The sequence below is a fragment of the Glandiceps talaboti genome, chromosome 8 (genome assembly GCF_964340395.1).
Source record: "Glandiceps talaboti chromosome 8, keGlaTala1.1, whole genome shotgun sequence".
Classification (NCBI taxonomy): domain Eukaryota; kingdom Metazoa; phylum Hemichordata; class Enteropneusta; family Spengelidae; genus Glandiceps; species Glandiceps talaboti.
Window position 1 is genome coordinate 9,967,730 of NC_135556.1, and position 25,214 is coordinate 9,992,943.

Genomic DNA, 25,214 nt, shown 5'->3' on the forward strand with positions numbered 1-25,214 from the left:
AATCTGCTCAGTAGTTTTGGAATTATAGATTTTTAACCAAAAAGACACATTTTTAGCCCTAATTTGCATATCACTGATGGAATCATCCCGTCATGGACAAATCTTACTTTACATCCCCTTAAGAATGTTCCCACCAAATTTCGCACCAATCTGCCCAGTAGTTTCTGAGTTTAAGTTTTTTGACCAAAAATCACATTTTTTGACCCAAATCACACATCTGTGATGCGATCATTTTGATTTGAACAATTTCCCAACTAGACACCCAAGGTAATGGACCCACCAAATATCGTGGCAATCAGTTCAGCGGTTTTTGACTTTAAGTTTTTTACACACATACACACACACACACACACACAGACAGACAGACAGACGCCGGGCGATCCCTATACCTCAGTTCAGTTGTGCTAACAAAAATTAACCAATGTACATTCTTGGCATCACACATTTTGCATACAAACACATTTGCTACAAGTAAAGCAAACCATCCAACACAACCAATGTTAGAAAAGTGTCCTGTGTCAGTTTATTTCCTTCAAACGACTTTACAAGAAAGACAGTGGACATACAGTTACGACAGTGACTGTGATACAGTCATTACATTGTGTGTATCGTAGAGGAGAATGCTCCAGTACAGTAAATCACTCAGATGTGTAGATATCAACACATTCTTTTCCAGCATCCACATCAAATCTAGAATTGAAGGTCTGGACCATACAGTTGCTCCCTCATCTTTCTTTTTTTTCAACCACTGTAAGTACTGAGGTGGTTTTATAAATAAATGTGATTCTACACAAATGAAGTTTCTATGCAAACAAACATAAAATGCACCTTGAAAACTTTCAACTCAGAAATCTTAAATGCATGGTATATGTGAATACACAGGTGGATTTCTATTCTATGCCCTGCAGCTCTGACTGATTTTTATATATTATCTTTCTCGCCGCCCACCCCCACCCCCTCCCCTCCAAATTTCCAATGATAGTTGATTTCAAAATATAGAACACAGAATATTCTGCAGTAATACAAACATGTAGGTGACTCATTCAGAAAATGTTCTCATCATTTGTTATTCCTCATCATCCAGCTTCTAGGCCACTCGTGGGCTATTCTGCTACTCCAAAGTTCACCACAGAGGGCGATAGTCAGGAAGAGGTACTCGTTACCAGCAAACCGTGCAGATTCACTGTCTTATTAGACTATAGTATACTGAGAATCCAATAGTATCTTGATGCTTAAATCTCAATCTCCTAGACTTTTCTTTCCTTCAGCATAGGAAAATATGAGTGATGTACATGGTTTTGTCACTACGTGTAAACACGACTAGTGAGAAATCCCACGTCGTGTCACGAGTATTTTCTACCTTAATGAAGAAATATATTGCAGAGTAATATAAGTAAGATTAATTTAGACAAACTGTGGAAAATAACGAATTTCTAATACTGTGATTGATAGTTTGAGCACAGCAAATCAAACAACAACGATGCATGTTGTAATGTAGAAAATAAACCAGATATTTTTGGTTTGAACGTGTACAATTCAGGTTGCGCACATGGTATAAAGAAAATGCAACAATTTGCCTACCTTTGGGAAATCAAAATTCTAAGTATTTGAGGAGGTGTCAATTGGTTGTTTCTGAATTAGAATTTAACCTTCACCACAGGGGACTGGAAAATAAATCAGTAATTCAAGAAACAGCAACCTGACACTGTACAAATACTTCCTACATGTATAATTCATTTTTTTTATAATTAATGTGGTCCAAGTTTCACTAAACATCGGTGAGGAAGAAATTATGATTATAAATGTTAAGTTAAGCTTCTCCTGATATGCTAGTATTGACAAACTGGCATAAAGGTGTGCGTACCAATTTCATTTGAACTGAATTGAGAGATAGCGTACGTTACAAAAATAGTATGTCAAAAGTATGACCTATAACCAGAAGTCGATGTCTGGAAACGAACAAATATAGACAGACTGCAAGTAATCTTTTTCTCTACTGTTGATTCATCATTTTCGTTTCAGTATTTAGTTCATGATGAACAATGAACCTAGAATTTTTAGAGTTATTAAATCAATCTATCATCCACCAATACATTTTATTTTGGTTATTGTTAACAGTCAGACATGAATTTCAATCAAATTGCAGCCTTTGGAAGACATATCACTTATCAATCAACAATTTGTACATCTCTTTCTCTCTCTTCCTGTGTGACTGAATTTGACTTTCTTTGGCGACTATGAGCTACAGGGTCATCATCATCATCATCATCATCATCATCATCATCATCATCTTTCTACTTGTGCATCGAAGATGTGATGTCATCTAAATTACTAGTTTCTCCAGTCAACAATTTCCACCGCATAGCACACACACCATCTCTGAATCAATGTAACCATCTTTGCTTCAATGATTACAATGAACATTCCAGGCCCCATCCCATCCCTCACTATAATTATGGCTATTATTTCTCAAGACCTTTTTAGTTAATATTCCATTTTCCGTTTCATCGTTGCATCAATTGTGTTTCTAAGTTCTACAAAAAACAGAACCAAGGCTTTCTTGAAAATAAGAACAGAACAAAAAAGAACATAGCAAATCAGAATTGATAATTTCATCAGCAGGTCCATCATACAATACTTCCCATTTCTAGTAACACATTGTAAACAGTGTACCATAAGTCAAAGGTCAGACAGGTCAAAGGTCAGCGTCAGGTGAATGGACTTTCAGATGATGTCAAAGATTTTCTTAAGTTCAATCATCAGCTGCCAGTCTGTCTTCTGTAAATCTTCTCGGAACCAATTTTTCACCGCATCAATTGATTGCCTTGTTACCTAGGATACAGGACAGAGATGTAGAATTCAATATCAGAACCATCACAGATTTACAGAGTATGTGAGCTCTTCCCAAATATCATGAAAATACACAAAACACACTGTGGAGGGATTTTGCATGGTTAAAGTCAAGCACTGCCACAATATCAAAGAAAGCAGTCAGTACTGGCCTCCTGCAATACAATTAAACACATTATGGGTCTGTGTTCTCTCAAGCAGCTTCACTGTTACGGCACAGTCCAGCACTTGAACTACATTCATCATCTACTGATCAAGCCACAGATTCTATTTATAGGAGATTTCTAACTTTCATATAGATTTACTACATTCTCGCAAACCAACTCACAACTCTTGACAGTGTGTCCAGGAAGGTGGCATAAAAAGTGGCAATGATTTAATTGTCTTGTTCAGTGCTATAGAATATTATTTCATATTGGATTTTAGCACTATATAAATTATGGGATTGATTGATTGTTTGATCACAAATTTTTGCTAACTTCTCAAGTGCATGTCTTTCTGGATATCAGATTAAATTCTTCAACATTTTGGACTGTCACTCAGATGATGTAATGGTTTTAATTTCAGAGAAGCCTCTGCATAATGCCTGTGTGATAACTCACCTTACTGACCAGTATATCTGTGTGGTCAAAGTGTCTACCATACAGTTTGGGTGCTTCACCTGGCAATGGTTCTATTTTCAGACACACTTCTTGTCCTTTCCTAGCAGTCTCCATAGTTTTATGATTGACTTCTATACTTGTGATCACACCTACATCAAGGAACTAATAAACACACACAATTCTAAGGTAACGGTCAAAGGTCAAAGGTCAGAGTTCAATGTTGCAAATATACTAAATCACAAAGGTATAAGTGACTTTGCTAGACAAAGTTTCTCCCTCAAAGCTTGGAAATTTCTGGGTTATGTTTAATACAATGTCCACCTTGTTCTGCAGCTGTTTCAAGTTACCATTCACTCTATAGATCCACAAGGGTCTATTGTTATTGTCAACAGCTCACTCAGGAAGTAAAATGGGGTCTCTTATCAAGGTAACATTCAATTACACCAAGAATCACACAAGGTCGTTTACTATCATACAGGACATCCTCTGCAAATCATTGTTATTGTCAAGAGCTCACTCGGGATGTAAAGTGGGGTCTATTACCAAAGGGACATTCTCTCCAAGAACCAAGTTTGGGCTGTTACAATCACACAGGTTGCCCTCTCAAGATTCAGTAAGGTCTATTGCTATCAAAAAATAAAGTGAGGTCTATTATCAAGGTAACATTCCAGAGCCATCTCCAAGAATTATGTTGGGTCTGTTACAATCATACAGATTGAATGCCCTCTAGAGATTCAATAAGGTGTATTACTGTTGCTGTCAGCTCACTTGAGTCTATTAAAAAAAGTCTCTCCAAGAATCAAGAAGGGGATATTACGTACAATCATACAGAATGCCCTCTAAAACTTCAGTAAGGTCTATTGATGTCATACATGATGCCCTCTACAGCTTTAGTAAGGTCTATTAACTTCTCAACTCACCTCTTTACTTGGCACACATATTGGAGTTCCATTCTTGACAATGCCTGATTCAATTGCAACACCAACAACAATTGGATCTCGACTGTTAAAAATAAACTGAGGTAATATCCTAATTTTACATGGAAATACTGCTATGTGTTTAAATTCGTCTCTTTTCTTCTGTTTAAGTTCATCTCTATATTGCATGAATCTATCAAATAAATGGTAAATGATGTCAGCTTGGAAGATTTTGATGCCCTCCTTGTCGGCCAACTCTTGGGCTTCTCGTTCTACTTTCACGTCAAATGCTAAAATCACTGCATACCTGAAAGGTGAAGAACAGAAACAGGATCAGAATTAGCATATACGAGTTCAGTAAGTTCTTGGATCTGGGATCATTCACATTATAAAGTTTTTCCAGGTTGAAATGGTAGTATATTCTTATAGGGAAACTAAATTCCAGCAAATAAAGACATTTTTGTAAACTTTGGGTTCTGGAGAGTCTTGATGTCATATCGCTTACATTAAGCATTAAGGACAAAACAGGTGAAATGTGTTCCTCATTCATTGTCCAATGTAGTTTCTTTGCTTTGATGTGAAACTTGTGGGATAATCTGGCTGTATTGTATACTAAAGTACTACAGGTTAAAACATCTTTGGATCTTTGTGATTTGACATAGCTGCTCGATAAAATAGTGGCATAATATACGCAAAAGCCTAAAAAACAAGGATTTTGGGATGATGTAAGAAAGACAGTGAACTATCAAATATATGTACTAAAAGTTACACCAACATGTCATCCTTGTTCTAATAGAGAACAAAGCTCATTTCACATCTCTCAGAAGAGACACGTGACAAATATCCCATTGTAGTACACCCTGGATGATGCTGACGAGACGTCAGTGAAAATTTGGGATACTCATTGAGTAGGAATTTCATTACAAAGTGTACAATACTTACTGGTTATCATGTTCCAACATGACCATTGCCTTCATAATATCTCTCCTATGTACAGGACCAATGTTAATTCCGGCATACTAGAATAACACAAAGGAATATAATTACAATACAGTTACAGTATTGCTAGCTTTCTATTGGGTCTAAATCAGTAATATTATAAATGTATGTATTTTGGCAAATGAAAATTTGGCGGAATGGCAATTTAAGACATACCAAGTATAACTTGGCAGACAGTACAAGGGGTAAGAAGACACTACTTGTAAGTAACTCATCCTGCCAGCAAGCTGCTTTCAGTGACAACTTAGATTAACACCTTTCACAATAGCTAAAGATAGAAATATGGGCATAACTCTTAAAGTATGTTATCTTTCAAACCTGTGAAAGATTTGTACATTATATATCAAGCTACTGTATCACACTGTCTATATAAAGTAGGGCCCACCAACAATATTGGCAAGGTCTATGGAAAAAATCCCTGGGCTCTGACACATTCATGTACAGTACATGTATATGGTTTCAACATTATTGAAGAAGTTCTCTCAACTAATGTTGTCTTCGGTATACCCACATTACTGGTAAGTATTGGGGAACAATTGTGTGATAATAATTTCTGCAGAAACCCATGGAAGAGATCTCAAGCTGCATCAGTATACATGGCTAGTACAACCCTAAAAAAGTAAATCATATGACATTAACAGGAGGAATGAGTAACTTACAGGAATCTTTGATGTCCTAAGGAATTCCAGCAATGCTTCAAGTGATCCTAGCGTTGAGGCTTGTACAAAGACACCTCTATCAGAAAGTCTGAAGGATCTCAATGTGTCTTCAAGAGCTCTGGATACTTCAGCCTGTATGCAAATATCAAACACCAGATACATCATTTTGTTTTGTAATTATAGCTGTATTATTGGTGGCTAAATACTGCCAAAAGTTTCATTAATAATGCAAGCTAAGAATTGCTTGAAGTTGGAATACCTTGGTAATAAAGCTAAAACATGCCCTGTTATGCTCATAGATGCGGTTATGTTCAATATTAGTGACCAAGAATGTATATACCAAATTACAGCAATATCAGCAAAATGTGCATATGATTATCATGTGCTACCCATTCACTGTTCACTTGATGTATCACGTGCTACCCATGCACTGTTTACTTGACTATCATGTGCTACCCATGCACTGTTAACTTGACTATCATGTGCTACCCATGCACTGTTCACTTGAATTATCATGTGTTGTCATTACAACCATCAATAAACCCAGTGCATCTCTGTGTAACTGTTTCTCGCCTCAACTCAAGTAACAATTCTTACCTTCATTATGTCTATTTCATCTGGGTAATGAGCTACTAGTAACTGGGTGCCAGCCACAGCTTTATCTAAGTCTTTAGCCAACACTTTCACTCCCTGAGCTGCCTGAATCTCTTTGAAGTGATTGTAAGGATTCTGTTGAAATAATATGAGGGAAACTCAAATAAGTACACAACTCATATAAGGGGTTTACATCGTTCCAAACATGCACATATTGTCAATTTCGTTGCATTTGTCTGACAAGTACAAATGAAGGTGTTTCAAAAAGTACATGAAATTATTCTAAACCACAAGCATGTATGATTCTTACCCAAACTCAAATTTTTGTCTTATCATAGTTACACAGCATATAACCATGGAAGTATGATCAAGAAACTTTGTGTTCTTGGCTTACATTCTCTGAAACTTTGTGTTCATGGCTAACATTCTTTGAAACTTTGTGATCTTGGCTTATAAGAGTTTTCTGGTTCTGAAGTGAGAAAGATGACATGCTATCATTCTTTCCTTTCTCATCACTTAAATTGCAGCACTTGTCTCATTCACACATGCCTCACTGTCCCACATGAAGAAAACCAAGCCAGTAACAAGGGACACTCAAATTTTGTCTCAGAGCAGAAATTTACATGATTTACTAAAGACTCTGGCACCAAGTTAATGCTGATGCATATAAGCCTTATTCAATATGGTGGTATCCTGTGGTGGTTACTAGGTTACCATCATGTCTGTAAATAAATATTAGGCAATTCACCTGGATATGACAACTGCTAAACTTTAACAACATAATAACAGTATTTGGTAACTTACTTTAACTCTCAGTTCTCTCAATGGTTCAGGCATGAGTAGACCTCTTACTTGCGTGACTATGGGTCCTTCCTGTCCAGCTACTATAATACAGTCACCTTCATGTAACGTACCATTTACTAACACAATATCTATGGTTGTACCTAGACCAGGGAGACTTTTCACCTAAGGAAAACACAAGTCGAGATTTTTACAATGGGTAACTGCCAACTAAAGCATTTTCTCTGCTTGTCACATTAAGTATACTGTTACGTTTGCTTTAATCATCAGCCCAGTATGTGGTGTCTCTTAATGTAATCAATCTGTAAACAATGTTACCACTACAAAGAACAAGTTAGTCATGAAATGGCTAGAGAGTAAACATAAATATCACTACAGTTGGAAAGGCTACATGCTACTCTTATAATTAAGCCAGTGTTATTTTACACTTGATATGGATGCTATAAATGATTAGGCAAGCAAGGAAAACACTTTAGTTGGCTGTTACGAGTTGTAAACCATGTCTGAGTTTTTAAAAGAAGGCTAAGATCCAAATACAATCAAAATTTGGGTGAGAAAATGTTGTCTGGTGTAAATATTTAAAAATATGTGGTCCTGGGCAAAAGATAGGTCATATGTAATCCTTAAACTCCACTGATATCTTTACACTAATACGAGAACCTGGGAATGAAACTCTGGCCTTTAGCGCCAGGATTTTCACATGGAGGTTTAAATGTTAGCATTTCTGAACAAGTCAGAGATTGGGACTGGGTTGAAAATGTGATAACAAATACAATGTATCAAGAATTGAAATACATGTTTAATATTGAAAAACTGAAAGGTCATGTCTACATAGTATGAACACTTGTACAACCCCCCCCCCCCCCCACCATACAAACACTATTTTCTCAACTTTATATATTTATTTATTTAATGGTATGAAAAATATAGTATAGGAACTAGATTCCTTCTTACACAATAGAATCATGGTAAATAATCTAACTGCTCAACTATAGAAATTCCAAGGAGTGTAACCAACAAGTTTCTCTAGTTTAACACTACAACATGTATACACTTACTTCCAACACCGTACACTGTAGATCATCTGTATACATCAATCTTTTGGCGAGTAGAGTTTGACTGAATTCTGTGATCAATGCTATAAGATTACCCATACCATCTCCACTGTGGGCTGATGTTGGTACCATTGATATGTATGTACGTGGATCTTTATTTTCATAAAACAAAGCAGCATTCAAACCCTACAGTACACAAGACAGAATTGAATGTTATTCTTTTTTCAGTTAAAATAATATCCCCATCCAAAATTATTGGACAGAAATTCTTGCCTGCCTCTAACTTTTCATCAATTCTAAACTTGATTTTTGACAGAAATCATAGATATTATTCTTGCGTATGAATAAATGTTTGAATAAGTACAAAAACTAATCTTGGTGGGAAAAATTTATGGACAGATATTCTTGTCTGCCTCTAATTTTTCAACAATTCTAAACTTGATTTTTGATAGAAATCATAGATATTATCTGTACAAATGATATAGTTTCAAAATTTATGCTTGAAATTAATCAAAATGACGTCAAATCCATCAAAATAAAGCAGACAGATTTTTCATGTGTCTGACAATAAAGGGTTCTGTACTTAACATAGCTTTACCATACACAAATAGTCTGGAAAAGAGAAAAAACAATACAAGAACTTCACAAAAAAGACCTTAATAAATAAACAGAGATTAATTTCAAACTCTTGTTATTTCAGACTAACCTGCTCTGCAAATTCTGTAATTGTTTGTTGAACTCTTTCATCAAATTCTAACTTAGTGTTTATTTTCTGTTTTTTGATGACATTTGCAATATCTGTATGTGGACTGCTTTTCCATTCAAACAGACGATCAATCTGTAAATAAAATAATACAGAACTGTTAACAACAAATGGAAAATATGTTTATTGTGGTCAGAAAGGTACCAAGTTGTGTTGACTTCTAAACATTATAATACACAAAAAAGACTGCAAAACAACCACAATGATATATGCTGGTTGTTGAGCCTTTTCACAGCCGACAGCACAAAACATTTGCTGTGACAAATTCAAAAGCATTCTTAATGACTCTACCCACATGGAAGCATGTCAAAGTTAATATTCAATAGATAAGTCTACGTTAGCAGGTGCAAGTATGGGAAGTAAAATCAACAGAGTTGTAAAGGGGAAAGCTGGTTAAAATCTACTAAATTTCTTGAGGGGAACTTATGATTAAAGCTGATATATAATCAACTTACCATGCGCAAGGTGACAAAGCTAGAAACCTCCCACCCCAAACAGCTCACCTTGTCAAAGACATATGCAGTAATGGTAACAAAACCTAACTCACTTTATTAAGGGCAACCACAAATGGTGTTTTCTTTTGTTTGAGTAAATTGATAGATTCAATAGTCTGTGGTTCTAAGGCATGCATGATGTCGACTACAAGGATTGCAATGTCACACAGTGACGATCCTCTGGAACGGAGATTACTGAAGGACTCATGCCCTGGTGTGTCAATCACCAACAATGCTGGAATCTGGAGTTCCGTCTTTGCAAACTGAAATCAGAAAAAAAGTTCAATTATTATAACTAAATCTGCGGCCGATCAGCGAATTTTTTTTATCTATGATCTAATAATTACTCATCTTATTGACTGACTGTCATGGAACATAAAAAAATCCTGGTACATTCCTGGCTTGGTATCCTTTCTAAAGAAAAAAATTTAGTTCAAAATTGCAATGATTGACCAAAAATGTTTATCACCTTGGTACATTAAAGTGAATTACAAAGATTAAAAAACACACAAGTAGTTTAGCTTTTGATCCATCCTTGTTGATAGACAAATTCCATAGTTACAGCTGACCACTAGGTGGCAGTATGATCTGTCTTGGTCATCGATCCTCATGAGAATGGCAAAATTTCATAGTTACAAGGTGACCTCTAGGTGGCGGTATGCTCAGCCAACTGTCTAAATTAAAAGAAACTCACCTGTCGACACATCTTAGTTTGTTCTTGAATTGCCTCTTTAGGAATATTAGTAGCACCAATTTGTTGTGTTATACCGCCAGCTTCACCATCTTGTACGTGAGTACGACGGATCTGTTAAAAAAAATCATAAAACGCTATTAGAATATTGGATACCTTGGATATTACTTGAACATTTAGTTAAACAGTTGCTGAAGTCCCTGATGTTTGTTTCTGAATGGCTAAAGTCCCTGGATATGATTGAACCATGATTGTGTCTCAGTCAAACCAAGCTGTATGATTGGGGACCTGGAAGGATATAGATTGCAATGTGAATGCTTTAATCCTATGCACTTATAAAGACTGCAATGGATTGTATGCTCTCCAGGGAGTTGAGAAAGAATAATGGGCTGTTGTGCCACTATAGATCCATGCCAGGGGTAGTAATTGTTAGTACCTGGACCTCTCTGGAGAACAGGCACGTTATAAATACATTTAATTATCAATATTAACCATTGGTTTTTACATACTTTAATTTTGTTTTCTTTGTGTAGTTTTTAAATTCATTATTTATACAAATTTGGACATTTGTGAAGAAGTTTCTTGTGTGAGAATCCTCTTTCTATGTCATGTTGATTCTGCATGATTCATCAAGTACCTCTAGGCCTTTTGATATACAGGATCAAAAAATCCACAAGACCAAGCAGTGTTTTCGCTAAAGGCTGGTAACCCCGGTAACAGGAAGGGGCAAATCTGATAAAACTGGAACAGTTTCCCATATACTATATACCATGAATTAGGTGGGTAACCCCAGTAAAATGACAGGGGAACTCAGGTAGAGTTTTTCAACTTACCACCCTTAACAAAAACACTGTAGCATACTGTGAAATTCACAAAAAGATTACTCGGACTTACTTTGTCTAAGATTTTAGTCTTTCCAGTATCGACATGACCAAGTACACATACAACTGGAGCTCTGAGATGATCTAGAGTTCGTTTTTTGTCAGCTTCTTCACGACGTCTCTGTTGATTAGAAAACAAATATTGATTAGTTAGATTCATTATAGTATTGTTTGCATAAACCTGTATGACGAAGCCCTGTTCCCACCTGAATCGATTTTAAATTGATTCTACCTGAATCAATTCAGTTGAATTGGTTCAAAACTCATCTGTCCCCACGAGAAAACTGAGCAGTGGATATTAATCGGTTCATGCTAGTGTTTTTGCGATGGTTTCGAACCGATTTACTTTAAATCTATTCAAAACCACTCTTCTGAGGTTGTTTCCAGTTGATTCAATGAAATCCCTTCAAACTAGTTTTAATGCATGTGGAGACAGGAGAACAGATTTTGAATTGATTGTGAACCAATTAAACGTTCCACATGGTGACAAGGCTAATGAGATTCTGTGCGGTCTAGCACTGTTGTTATTTACTGTAGCAGATTTTACAAAGCAGTCACAGATTTCAACTTAAATGTGTTCTTTTTTTGTTATGAAGAAATCCAATAACATGATGTAGATCGACGAATGATACAATATTTCTAAATTCATCAAACTTGAATTGTCTATGATTTTTCTTTACCTGTAATCTTTCCTGGGGTGATTCCTTGACTTTAACATCTGTTTTTTCATCTTCTTCATCGTCATCATCGTCATCATCATCTGATTCTTCTTCTGAGTCATCTTCATCACTGTCATCATCATCGCTTCCACTTTCGTCATCACTTTCTTCCTCATCATCGTCATCTTCTCCATCTTTTGCTTTGATGACAACTTCAGCTTTTCCTCTTGGTGATTCTGAAATTTAAATAATGTTTTAGTACTAACACTAAATCTTCATCTATATAGTACTGGATAGTTCTCTAAAGCCCAGGGATGGGGTATTTCAAGGTGTGAACTCTAAAGCCATCGAAATCAAACTTTGACATTGGGATGGAAATATTGGCAAGATACAATGTCCTGCTGCAGTCGATGACAAATCTACATCATTGAATTGTATGCAATAACAACTGTGGAGTCATGATGGATGAATGCTTAGAGTGGCCAGCTTGGAATCTGCAGGTTCGAGCCCCTGAGTGTCTAAGTCCTTGGGCAAGATTTTAACTAAGACTGTGTGCCTCAGTCAACTCAGTTGTATAATTGGTGACCTGGTAGGATAGAGGGTGCAATGTGAATGTGTAATCCTATGCACTTATAAAGGCTGCAATGGATTGTATACTCCCCAGGGAGTTGAGGAAGTATAAAGGGCCATTATACTACAATAGATTTATGCCTGGGGTAATAACTGTAAAGCGCTGTGAGCACAAGGTGGGAAAGTGCTATATAAAAAAACCAACACTACTGTCAAGACGGCCGAGTGATTTAGCCGATACTAGGTAAATTATCATATGCTGTAAATCAAGAACGACAACAACGAACGAAACCTACCTGTTTTCACATCTTTCTGCTCTTTCTCTTCTTCATCATCACCATCATCACTCAAATCCCACGCATCTTTCACTTCGTCTTCCTCTTCTTGTTTTTCCACACTTTCTTCTGCATCAGTTGCATGTAAAACACAATTCATTAGAAATGGATCTCTCAAACACACAATCGTCTTGTTACATGACATATATATACATGACAAATAGACTGGCCCCAGTCCCTTGACAGATTTTGGATTTTTTTTTAGTCTCACATTCCTCAAAAATGACATTTTTATTTTTGGAAATGGATATGTCAAACTTTTTTTTAAATTTGTCCAGTAACTAGTAGTCTCTACATGTGTACACATGTTCACCCACTGTTTCATAATCACTCACTTTGGTCATTATTTCACATAAAAGAAAACACTTGTGTTAAAAGAGAAATACTACATTCAATAAAGAATGAACAAAGCCTGGAGACTTCTGCAAATCCACGTTTTGCATCAAACATAACAGAACTCTACATACCATAGTGGCAATCAAGGTTTTGGCTTAGTAATATAGACATAAACTAAAACTATTTTTTTTTTGCAACATGTTAACAAAAGCTGTTGTATGAACACTTGTTTAATTATATTTTCAGTAGGGTAGCATTTTTGTGATGACATCCGTGACCTTAGTGTTTACACTATCTTGACTACAGGGTGATTATACCTACACAACAGAGGAACTGCTATCACCTCCACATGTGTAACCTACCACATTGAACATCAATAGTTTCAGTTTGCATCAATCTTAAAGACGAAACCTCAATTGCCAGAGTAGTAACAGAACCAGGGTAATTGAAACAGGCAGTAGCAACATTCAACAGAATACAGGGCAGCAAACTGCAACAACTTATGACTCTGGAAATCAAGCCTTCGATTTACTAAGACAGACACAAACTAAATCTATTGTTCTTCAACATTGTATGAATTACACCTCAAGTCTACATAACTCACCTTGTGTCTCTTCAGTCTTTTCAACTTCTTCTGTCTCTTCAACTGTCTCTTCTGTAGAAGAAAGTTCACATAAAACAATAACCCCCTTTGATTATAAAGTAACATGTTTTACTGTAATTTGGGAGTCTACTTTCATTTTCATCCATATGTAGTCCTGCCAGTTGTTATCTTTTTTAGTATAGTGTGTCTGTCATGTATTGTATTTCATCATTCTTGTAATCCTTGGTGTGATATGTTATATGAGAGGACCAGAACGGAAAGAAGATGTTAAAACTTTTTTGTGTCATCCTTGGCAAAGGTATTCAGTGATGTATCTATTTTGTCTTGTCCTACGAATGTGATTGTTGTTGTATAGTATATCCATTTTAAGTTTCTGGGTTTCCAAATAATTTTTATTGCCAAATCGAATCAAAATCAAATCAAATCAAGGTATGCCGTGACTGAGTGCCTTCATGCTAGCTGATAGGTATGAACATAACACATGGTATCTTACAGGTTAGTTTTACTGGTATATGCAAAAATCAAAATGTGATTCAAACATCTCAAGTAATTGAATGTCATATTCTGGTTACCAGAAAGACAAAAGATTGTATAGTTTGGCCACTAGGAGTGCTGTTCGTAAGGTACATGTAACTCTTAGACCAACAGTGAGGACCATGATATATACAGGGGGTATTAGAGCACTATAATCTCCTTTGAAAAAAAATTCATCATTTCCCAGTATTTCATGACAAAAGTTGGTTGCATGCTCAACCGTTGAAAACATTCTCCCAACTTAGTCTCCAATCGTGTACTTTTTAGGAACTTGTTGAGTTGCTATAGTTCCATTTTGTTAGCTCCGTCATGCATTGCCATGTAAATTTGGCCTTCAATTTTCCTCATCTTTGTCACCTTCTTTTGACACTTCTTTCAAAAAATTACTGCTAGGTGAGTAATCAGACTATGACAATACAGGTACATTTACCTTCTTTAGGTGTAACTTCTTCCTGAGATTCTTGCTTCCTAGGTCTTCTCCTACCAGGTTTCATAGGTCTCCTTGCAGGCTCTGCACCCTCTTCTTTGTTGGGTAGAATCAAGCCCTGTTCTCTCATGGCGGCTAGGTATGCTTCAGCTCTTGCTTTCTCTTTTTTCTGTTTATCTGTCAAATACTTCCCTTCTGCTTTCAACCTAGCTATTCTATCCTGTATGCATAAAAAGTGTCAATGTAACTGTAGTCTCAGAGTTTAATGAAATGTTACTTACACATTAAAGCATTCATCTTGAATCAAACAAGTCATTGAAAATGACATAGCCCCGCTATGATTGGGTTTTAAGGAACTGGCAGTTTATGTTGTCATTTTCAAACCTGGTTAATGTTGTTTGGCCTCATATGGTTGTTTTTGATATCACTACTCTGTTCAAGCATGTCTGAGTTATGGCTTTGGACATGAAAACTGCACCAACAAAATGGCTGCCAGGCAGCCATATCGGATTGTATCACGACGAAAATGGATATGCACATGTATGTCACAGAACACTGCTAATACCAACTTTGAATGAGATCTGTTCAAGCATGTCAGAGTTATGGCTTTGGACATGGAAACTTCGCAAACAAAATGGCTGCCAGGCAGCCATATCGGATTGTATCATGACAACAATGAATATGCACATGTATGTCATAGAACACTGTGCTAATACCAACTTTGAATGAGATATGTTGAAGCATGTCTGAGTTATGGCTTTGGACATGGAAAATTCGCAAACAAAATGGCTGCCAGGCAGCCATATTGGATCTTATCACGACAACAATGCATATGCACATGTATGTCATATAACACTGTCCTATTAGCAACTTTGAATGAGATCTGTTCACGAATGTCTGAGTTACGGCTTTGGACAGGGAAAATTCGCAAAAAAATGGCTGCTAGGCGGCCATATTGGATCGTATCATAAAACAAATTGACGTGCATATGTATGCCATAGCATGTTGCCCCTGTACCAAGTTTCAAAAAAACCGGACCAGGCATCTCCAAGAAACGGCTGTGGACGGACAGACAGACGGAACCCAATCCATAAGTCCCAGTCCGGACTTCGTCCAGCAGGGACTAAAAAGTATGCACTTTGTAGATCACACACCTCCATCAACACTGAACAGTTCTCTGGACGAAATTATAACCCCTGCCCGAGGTAACATTCTGGTTACTATGGTAACCATACAAAACATATCTGGGGATTTCATTGACTTTGTAATTCACAACACTTCTGAAAACAGAGCCTTGGCTATCCATCATGACATTGTCATTTGAGTATTAGTATGTCAAGGCAGATAGCCAAGGCTCTGGGCTATACTGTCAAGCCAGTATGTCAAGTCAGATAGCTAAGTCTGTGGGCTATACTGTCAAGTCAGTATGTCAAGTCAGATAGCCAAGTCTCTGGGCTATACTGTCAAGTCAGTATGTCAAGTCAGATAGTAAAGTCTGTGGGCTATACTGTCAAGCCAGTATGTCAAGTCAGATAACCAAGTCTCTGGGCTATACTGTCAAGCCAGTATGTCAAGTTAGATAGCCAAGTCTCTGGGCTTTACTGTCAAGCCAATATGTCAAGTCAGATAGCCAAGTCTCTGGGCTATACTGTCAAGTCAGTATGTCAAGTCAGATAGTAAAGTCTCTGGGCTATACTGTCAAGCCAGTATGTCAAGTCAGATAACCAAGTCTCTGGGCTTTACTGTCAAGCCAATATGTCAAGTCAGATATAGCCAGCTGAGTCTCTGGGCTATACTTTCAAGTCAGTATGTCAAGTCAGATAGCCAAGTCTCTGGGCTATACTGTCAAGCCAGTATGTCAAGTCAGATAGCAAAGTATGTGGGCTATACTGTCAAGCCAGTATGTCAAATCAGATAGCAAAGTATGTGGGCTATATACTGTCAAATCAGTATGTCAAGTTAGATAACTAAGTCTCTGGGCTATGCTATAGTAGTCTACTTTACTATACTGTAACAAACCTTCCTTTTCTGTTTGTCCCTTTCTTTTTTCTCTTTTTCAAGTCGTATTTTTTCTAGTCTTTGTGTCTCTGCTTCCTCAGCAGCTTTGATTCTGGCCTCCTCCTCAGCTTTCCTTCTTTCCTCGTCTTCTTTCATTCTCTTCAGAGCTTCTTGCATAGCCTTCACTTGAGCTACACACAGAGAGAAAGAACACAAATTGTAACCTTCGAGTTAATAGTCTTCCTTTTGTTACAATATCAATATGTTTTAAAGAAGTGAGAAGTTAACCACATGAGCTACAAATGAGGCCTCTAAGCAAAGTTGATGTGCTACTAATGTACAGGAATAGTCGATTTTTTTGTTCCAAAATGCATTGCACTTAGATGTTGTTACATTTGGGCTTGTTTTGTCTTTTTACTACACTCGAAATAGTACTTTCATCAGGAAATGATGGAAAGCCATGTTGACCTCTTGAATAGTGAGTGATTTTATAGAACAAAGACTAAACCGTGATATTCATAAGGAGTTTAGCTGGTATTATATATACAGATACACCATCAATGACAGAGAAGGCTGTTACTGGTCAGGTAACAACCAGCCCCAAGTAGTGCAACTCAGTCGGCAAACCCCGATGTATACAGAATACCTGACGCTGTATGGCAAGATTCATTATGCATCTTGGAACTGCCAACGCATCTATTACTGGTGACACACCAAAGTTGTATTCCTTTGTCCCTTCCTAGGTGGTGGACTCATCAGACACATGCTGCATTAATGTTTATTTGTAGGGGAAATGTACATTGATTACTGCAATTATTATTTACATCCAGATAGATTGCTGAAATGTACGAGTATCTTGCATGATAATAATTTTTGACAAAATACCAGTTTTTCCCTCATATGAAGCATACACAATAAGAGTTTAACCTTCCCTGAAAGTATCCAAGATGTTCCTATGTGAAACGATGGAAAGTTTGCATGCCGGCATAATACATAAACTGATTTGTTGATACCATACCATATTACAGATACAACATTCTGTGACTAAATTTGGCAAAAAATTCACAAAGTATTGATATATGATAACACACCTTTGCCCGGTTTCTTTTTCCCAGTACTCTTCTCTTCATCTTCTTTATCTTTATCCTTCTTCTTTTTCTTCTTTTTATCTTTCTTCTTGTCTTTCTTCTCTGTTTCCTTGTCTTCTGTATCACCTGTAGCTTCTGCTGCTCCATCTCCATCATCACCTTTCCCAGCTGAAACAAACCAAATCAAATCAAAAACAACGTATTGATATACATGTATATTCAGCATGTAAAGCAAAGTGTTACCATATGTACATTTAATTCCTGCTGTTGTACGTATCAGATGTTCTGCATAAAAGTAAACTAACACCATACACATCAAGTTCGCAGGATGGCATTATTTTGTCAAATAATCCAATGCAAAGTAAATGCTGGGTTTAATAATGACATTTCAATAGATATCATGTTCTATCACACACTTCATGATATGAATCTGCAGCAGATTGATCAGTTCTTCTAACATACCACGGATAATATTATCGCTCAAATTTATTTCAAGACATCACACAAAATTTTCTTTCATAACATGTGTGCACTAAAAAATGCTGCACAGAAATCAGTCATATACAACCCACAAAATTGCTATACTGTATTTGTCCACAGAACCAAGACCATTTGAATGTGTGAATCTATTGCACTGTTGTCTTGTTACCCTGTTCACAAGTGACCACAACTTACCTTGTTCAGTAGTGTCCATTGATTCCCCAGTGTCAGTCTCTTTAACTTTGACTTCTTTTGCTTTGTCATCCTCTTGTCCTGCAACAAAGAATTGCCATATATGGTCAAAACTAAGTGTAATAATACTGTCAAGCTCAATCATACTTGATCACAGGCAAAATTACTTGAAAAAAGAACATTACATAAAATGTTTCACTTCCCATTCACTTGTTTTCACACCTAAGCTATGAGCAAATGTTAACTGAAAGATGAACTACAACATACTTAATAATGAACCTTGCAGTCAAATTTGTTTGAAAATTTATATAGCTTGAATCATCCAAGATTTTGCCATGTGGAAGTCTGTTCCTCACCCTTTTGAAATAGTAAAAGAAATTTGGGGGTCACCGTCTGGTTTCCAAGGAAATTATCGATAGCCATTTTGGATTCAGAACTGACTTCATTTTTACTTCATTTTGACCTCTATTTCAAAAACATGCATCCTTAATTTTTTTTCTAGATTTTATCTGAGTATAGGTTGCAGATTTTTGGAACAAAGTAGCTACAAAAGTTTGAGATGATTATTGCCTAGTTGGGTACTATGATAAGAGTTGATGCTTCATTTTCTCAGTTCCTAGTTGCGTACTATGATAAGCAACTTTTAGCAATATGATGTTTTTATTTTTTTAGTTCATTTCACATCTACATATTTTGCAGTAAGATTGCAACTGAATGTACCTTTTTTACCTGAACAATGTTAATCAGTAAGTACTCTTACTTTTAGGATCAAGTTGACCCAGCTCATAATGAATGATATAACAGTTGTACATATATGTTTGGTGAAAATGTTAGTTCATTTTGCACACTAACCTTCTGTTTGTCTGATCAGTTGGACTGAACCTCCATCTTCATTAGCCTTCTCCATTTCTGATTTCTGCTTTGCTTCCTCTTTCAGTTTTTTAGCTTTTGCTTCAGCCTTCTGTTTTTCTTTCTTTAATCTTTCTCTTTCTTTCTTCTCTGCTTTCTTTTGGGCCGCTGTTTTCATCTTTGGACCAGAGTCTTCCTCATCTTCTCCCTCTTCTACATCTCCATCTTCTACTGTCTCTTTTTCCTACCCAAAGTAAATCACGCACACACACATGTATAATTACACACAGTGTTGCTACCATGCACCTAATGTCTGTCCAGTGAATCAATATCCTTTGAAACTATGACAATGGCAGAGTAACTATCGGCAAGCCAGCACAGACACAAACTGCAACTTTTAATGCAACACAAACTATTGTAATTACTTACATCGCACACTCAACCCCATTCAGTGTTTACACTATCTTGATTATAGGGTGACTATATCTGCATAACCAAACCGTTGTTTCCCCCCAATTGCATAATATACCACATGTAACACAATAGTTTTAGTTTGTGTTTATCTTAGTTTGCTGATTGTATATTTTTCCATAGTATCAATGTACAGTACCATCCAAGCATCCCTTTCCAATCTTCTAATCTCCTAACAAAGACAATTTTCAAAACGTATATACCACAACATGTTAAATATATAGAGTTAATGAAAATGAACCTTCAGAACCATTTTCATCGAACCAGCGACTGTCACAGATCCCAACAGCAGCCATGTTGCTCCTTACAAAAGGTGGCAACGTAGTGCCTCAGACTCTTGCTCAGCAGGTGTAGCCCCAAACAAAGGAGTCTGGGTAACTGAGACTAGTGGAGAGGTGGTTCAACTTCTTTCTTTTATTAAAGTTGGATTCAGCATGACAGGAATCAAGTTTAACATAGTACAAGAAACCTATAGAGATGAGAATTATGGTGTGACTTCTATATTTCATCTTATCTTTTACCTTGGACGGTTTGTCCTCTTCTTTATCTTCACTGACTGGCTGTCCATCTACCTCCATCTCAAGATTTTCCTTTTCCTGTTTTTCTCTCTTCTTGTCTTTCTGTATACATTATAAAAGCAATGGATAAAGTCCATATTTTATTATTTTGGTATGGTACAAAAACAAAGGTATGGCTGATGGCTGAAATTCTACATTTGTACTGTAACTTTTAAACAATGCAATGAAAATCGCGAGACCTGAAATAAAACGTCATCTGGTGTGACAAAAATCTGGCTAACAGTGCTATTGTCTGGCTCAACAAAACTCTTACCACAGTCACAGTCAAGTGTACAACTAGTAACGACCATTGATATACTGACATTGTCTGCATACCTTCGATTTCTTTTTACTGGCTGGTTCTTGTGCTGGTGCTTCAATTTCATTCACAAGAGCATCAATATCATCAAATTCATCCTTTTTCTTTGCACCCTTTTTACCAGATTTCTATAACACAAAATACACACAGAAACATGAAGACTAGTAATCAGAGCTCAAAATTAGTAGTAGTGCAGAGCATATAGACCACTAAAACATTGTAACTTGACTACCAAGTTAACTGCCGTCCAGGACACATAGACTACTAAACATTGTATCTAAACTACCAAATTAGCTGTAGTCCAGGAAACATAGACTTCTAAACATTGTATCTAGACTACAAAATTATTAGTCCAGGGCACATAGACTGACAAACATTGTATTTAGACTACCAAATTTAATTTTTAAATGGTAATAGTCTGTTAGAACAATGGAAATCAATATAACATTATAGAAAATTATTCAATTGACTAAATCTGACTATCAAATATAGAAATTAAATCCAAGCAATGTTCTAGTGTAATATACTAATTTAGACATAAAGTTTGACAAAAATATTTGCATTAGGTTGTGTCTATCGACCTGAACAATCATTAACGTTACGCAAAATTTGAACCCTTGGTTCTGTAACAGGAACTATTTAGTAATATATGTAAATTCAGTTGTTTCCATACTTTTCCCTTTTTCCCTTTCCTGTCAGCTTCAAATTCATCAGCTAATGCTTCAAGTTCATCTAGTTCATTAACAGGCTCAGAAGGTTTAACCACTGGTATCTCTTTCATTGCTGGGGGTTCTTCTTTGGCTTTGTCGTCTGACTGCTTCTTTGTATCATCTGGGTCGACCTTCAAGGCTTCAATCTCATCCAAAATATCATCCTCCCTGTATTCATAAAAATTACCAAAAATTACAAACGTCAGTCAATGTACCTAAAATAGCACTCAGACGGACACCATCTGGGAAACGCAAACGTGGTCGACCATATCAAAGACAACCTGAAGGTGGATGGACAGTGATGACTGTGTCAGACGAGACAGGTCTTACATGGGGTGAAGCTCAATTCTGTGCAAAAGGCTAGCCAAAGTAGCAGAAGTTGGTGGCAGCCTTGTGTCCCAGCTGGGTCAATGAGGGTTACTTAGTTACTTACAATGTAATGAAGACATCTTTCATGTCAGATTTAAGTTCAAAGTGGTGCAGGTTGAGATGATATGCTTTCTGACTCAAGTTAAAATATTCACATAAAACCTTGATCTAATTCTTATAGTATAATGTTAACATCAATGCGTATCTTTCCTGGCATTGAAATTCTTCTACTGTTGTTCAGGATGGCATAATAGGATTTTCCATGACACTGTATGCCCAAATACCAGGTCTGAATTATGGCAATAGCAAAAATTAATGATGTTTGAGTTTAGAACTAGTCTAGTGCTATTCATGGCATCGAACATCGAGATCGCTCAAGAGATGATTCGATACCACATGTCTATCAAGACTGGTTTACAGTTAGAATACTACAGGTAAATTGAATAAATATTGTACCCCAAAAATGTATAATCTCAGTTGACATTTTTTGTATTTTCCTTTTTTAGTTATTAGAACTACTAGTACTAACTATAATCTCAACATGAATTAGTATAGTACTAATGCAACCACAAAAATGAAAAATGAAATGTTGAAAACGTATCAAACTGTCCTTCCTTGTGACTTTAGCTATGACTAACAAGTTTCATTCATTTGCGATTTTACTCAGACCCTATGATAACTATATAGACTTAAATTCCCACCCTCAAATTTAGTTTATTATAAGCCCAGACATTTGGCTATCTCAGCCTCTGACTCAACATACTGACTTAAATGGCATAATGAGCATAGTCTATGGGCTACATTTTAAATTTTTGTATGAAATGAAAAACATAAATTTTAAGATCAATAGTGAATAGAAAAATCAACACTTAGCAGAATCCTATGCACAGGTCCCTCTTGATAACAGCTTAAATGTCTTTGATCCAATTGACATATTGGTGAAATTGGTATAAAGTTGTGAAACTTCATAAGGTTCCGGGTGAGAAGTATGTTGAAAACACAGTCTGCAAGCTATGGGAAATCTTGAACGAGTGCTATCCTCCAGACATGTATGTGTACATTGTGTGTACAAGTGTTGTGTAAAGATGTTTAAATAGAGAAATGATTGTGAAAGAACCACCCAAAGTTATGGAATAAACGTAAATGATGCAATAGAAAGCAACAGTTGAAAGTGTGTGGCAAGAATATTTGCATATTCATATTGCCTCAATACCACTGAAAAATTGTGCAACACCCCTGACGCCCAAAAACCAGGGTCTATTTTGTGAAACTTTGTGATAAGGTGAATGTCTTCTGAAACCCACTGGAATGTCTACCTGGATTACAAAAGAAAGGTGTATATGTTTGTGTTATGTTCTCACAGCTTCTTAACAACAGATGACCTGTTTGAGGTCATGGTACCCACATTCAGAGATTGACTGCCTGGAGAGCAGTTAAATACATTGTTCAGTTTGCCAAGTTGCTATCCAGGTATTCAATCTCTGAGTAATGTACCATGTGGTCAAAAAATATATATACTAACCAATCATCTTTTCTCTTGTTCTTTTTTCCTTTCTTGCCACGACTTGGAGGAGCCGCTGCAATATTATCATCATCATCATCCAAGTCTTGTGGTGGATTAGACAGTGGATCTAAGTCTACCTCTTCATCTCTGTTTAATAAATCAACAACAAAAATTGTTTGTCAAAAAAAATATAAGATGTCATCAGTGAGGGTGGAGCGACGCGAACTTGGGCTTTGACCTATGTTTGAGGGTGCCTCCTCACAGCAGATCTTACAGACTAACTGTATATCTGCTACAGATGTTTCAGTATAGGCCTAATATGAGAATTCTTTGATCACTTTATTACCAAAAACATGCATCAAACATCAAGCCTCAGTAATTATCAGAAATGATGTCCCAATAGGTAGAGTTTAGTCACTGTATGGTATGTCCACTGAAGTGCTTGTGTTTGAATTACTATATAAAGGTAGACTTTCCAAATTCTCTGCTCAAACTTATGTTTTGTGGTGGGAACAACGAATATATCATGTGTATATACAGTACAAGTTATCATATATTTCACTGTCATAGGGGACAGGCTTGAATAGCTGTAAGCTAAATCCCAATTCCCCTATTTACCCACGAAATAGTATTGTTGTATGTGTATCTGTAATGTTCATTTGTGCTTTTGGGTAAATACACACTATATATATATATACTATATATATAGTTTCTTATTATACCATGCACAAGCCAGGTTCAACAAAAAATATGGAATATATACTCCGGTCGTTCTACGTCACCAAATGCTCTTCTATGTCATGACAACGCATGTCTAAAGAATGTCATTGGTTCTGCTGTGTTTGAAATTGACTCAAAGCGCTCAAAATTGCCTTTACCGTCCCAGATCATTTAAAAAATATTACTGGCGATTGTATAAATATGTTATTCCTCAACATTTTTCTTCATTCTCAACTGGAAAATACTCATGACCTACAGCTTGCCAATACTCATCTAGCGACTCGTAGTGACAAGGGCCCCTTAGGTCACTTGTCTTTTTTTGGCTGAATGACGAAAAATGTTGGGGAATAATATCTAATTGAATCATGATTCTTATATCCATGCCATTGTTTATGTTAACAAAGTATATAGTAACATGACGTCATAAAACTATTACATCAATGTTTAACCTGCAACATACATGTAGGAACAGACAATGGCAATGCTGCAATGATTTGATCATTTGTTTAAATAGATCCTTTGTACACTGTCACTTGAACTGTTACAGAGTTTAAAAAAAAAATAAATAAATAAATAATTTCCCGGATTGTATATGGCGAAGCTGAACAGGGTAATGGGTAGTTTCTACAATTTCGATGATAACACTACAAAACATGTACGGTAGGGTTCCAATTATGATGTGGAGGAAATTAACTTCCCTCTCATCTGGAAATTATATTTTCCAAAATGAGTTGCTCCGTTTCCAATGACGAATCGACAGATCACAAGGAATATAGCGGACAGATCATTTGGTCGTATATATAAACTATATTTTGGGTGGACTTACAAATCAATTTCTAGAACAATAAAAATTATATAAATGAAAGAACAATACACATATCCACGGTCATTCACACACTACCATCTCCCGGGTACCATCTGTCTCGAACCAGCTGTACTAACTGATATACGTCAATGTCGTGCATGTGCGTCAATGGCACGCCACATGGCTTTCTTTCTCCATGATTTCAATGATACTTACGAGTCAAAACCGTCTGCCTTTGCCTTCTTTCCCTTTTTAGGCTTACCCATCTCCTCCTCATGTGTTATACAGTCAGTCTTATCACAAAGAACGTAAACAATCTGGAAAGTGCGAAAATTTCGATCTCACAATCGCGAAGATTGCAACACTACGGAACTCACGTCG

General features: G+C 36.5%; 1 protein-coding gene across 2 annotated transcripts; it reads right to left on the reverse strand.

Moving 5' to 3' along the window:
* Nucleotides 1-515: 515 nt before the first annotated feature.
* On the reverse strand, nt 516-25,205 carry LOC144439549 (eukaryotic translation initiation factor 5B-like). 2 transcript variants are annotated; one of them, XM_078128858.1, is made up of 25 exons: nt 25,050-25,205; nt 23,327-23,455; nt 21,399-21,603; nt 20,743-20,853; nt 20,371-20,469; nt 19,382-19,622; nt 18,533-18,610; nt 17,861-18,025; nt 16,791-16,960; nt 14,775-14,991; nt 13,811-13,861; nt 12,832-12,939; nt 11,987-12,201; nt 11,320-11,427; nt 10,429-10,539; nt 9,788-9,997; nt 9,184-9,315; nt 8,481-8,663; nt 7,426-7,587; nt 6,625-6,756; nt 6,028-6,159; nt 5,312-5,388; nt 4,373-4,676; nt 3,453-3,614; nt 516-2,832 (listed from the first exon to the last, which is right to left on the reverse strand). In XM_078128858.1, exons 1-25 carry the CDS (start codon nt 25,097-25,099, stop codon nt 2,725-2,727), a joined length of 3,660 nt encoding a protein of 1,219 aa, XP_077984984.1. In that variant the 5' UTR covers nt 25,100-25,205; the 3' UTR covers nt 516-2,724. The 2 variants fall into 2 exon arrangements, with proteins under 2 accessions (XP_077984984.1, XP_077984985.1); XM_078128859.1 differs by lacking the exons at nt 18,533-18,610; nt 19,382-19,622; nt 20,371-20,469 and having other exon boundaries at nt 17,861-17,954.
* Nucleotides 25,206-25,214: the final 9 nt, after the last annotated feature.

What these genes read in the sequence shown, in the direction of transcription:
- LOC144439549 (XM_078128858.1), bottom strand. Translation starts at nt 25,099, where the DNA reads ATGGGTAAGCCTAAAAAGGGAAAGAAGGCAAAGGCAGACGGTTTTGAC. An exon ending in AAGGCAGACGGTTTTGACTC is followed by an intron (nt 23,456 to 25,049) that starts GTAAGTATCATT and finishes TTTATTAAACAG; the next exon opens with AGATGAAGAGGTAGACTTAG. An exon ending in GGGACAAACAGAAAAGGAAG is followed by an intron (nt 14,992 to 16,790) that starts GTTTGTTACAGT and finishes TTATGCATACAG; the next exon opens with GATAGAATAGCTAGGTTGAA.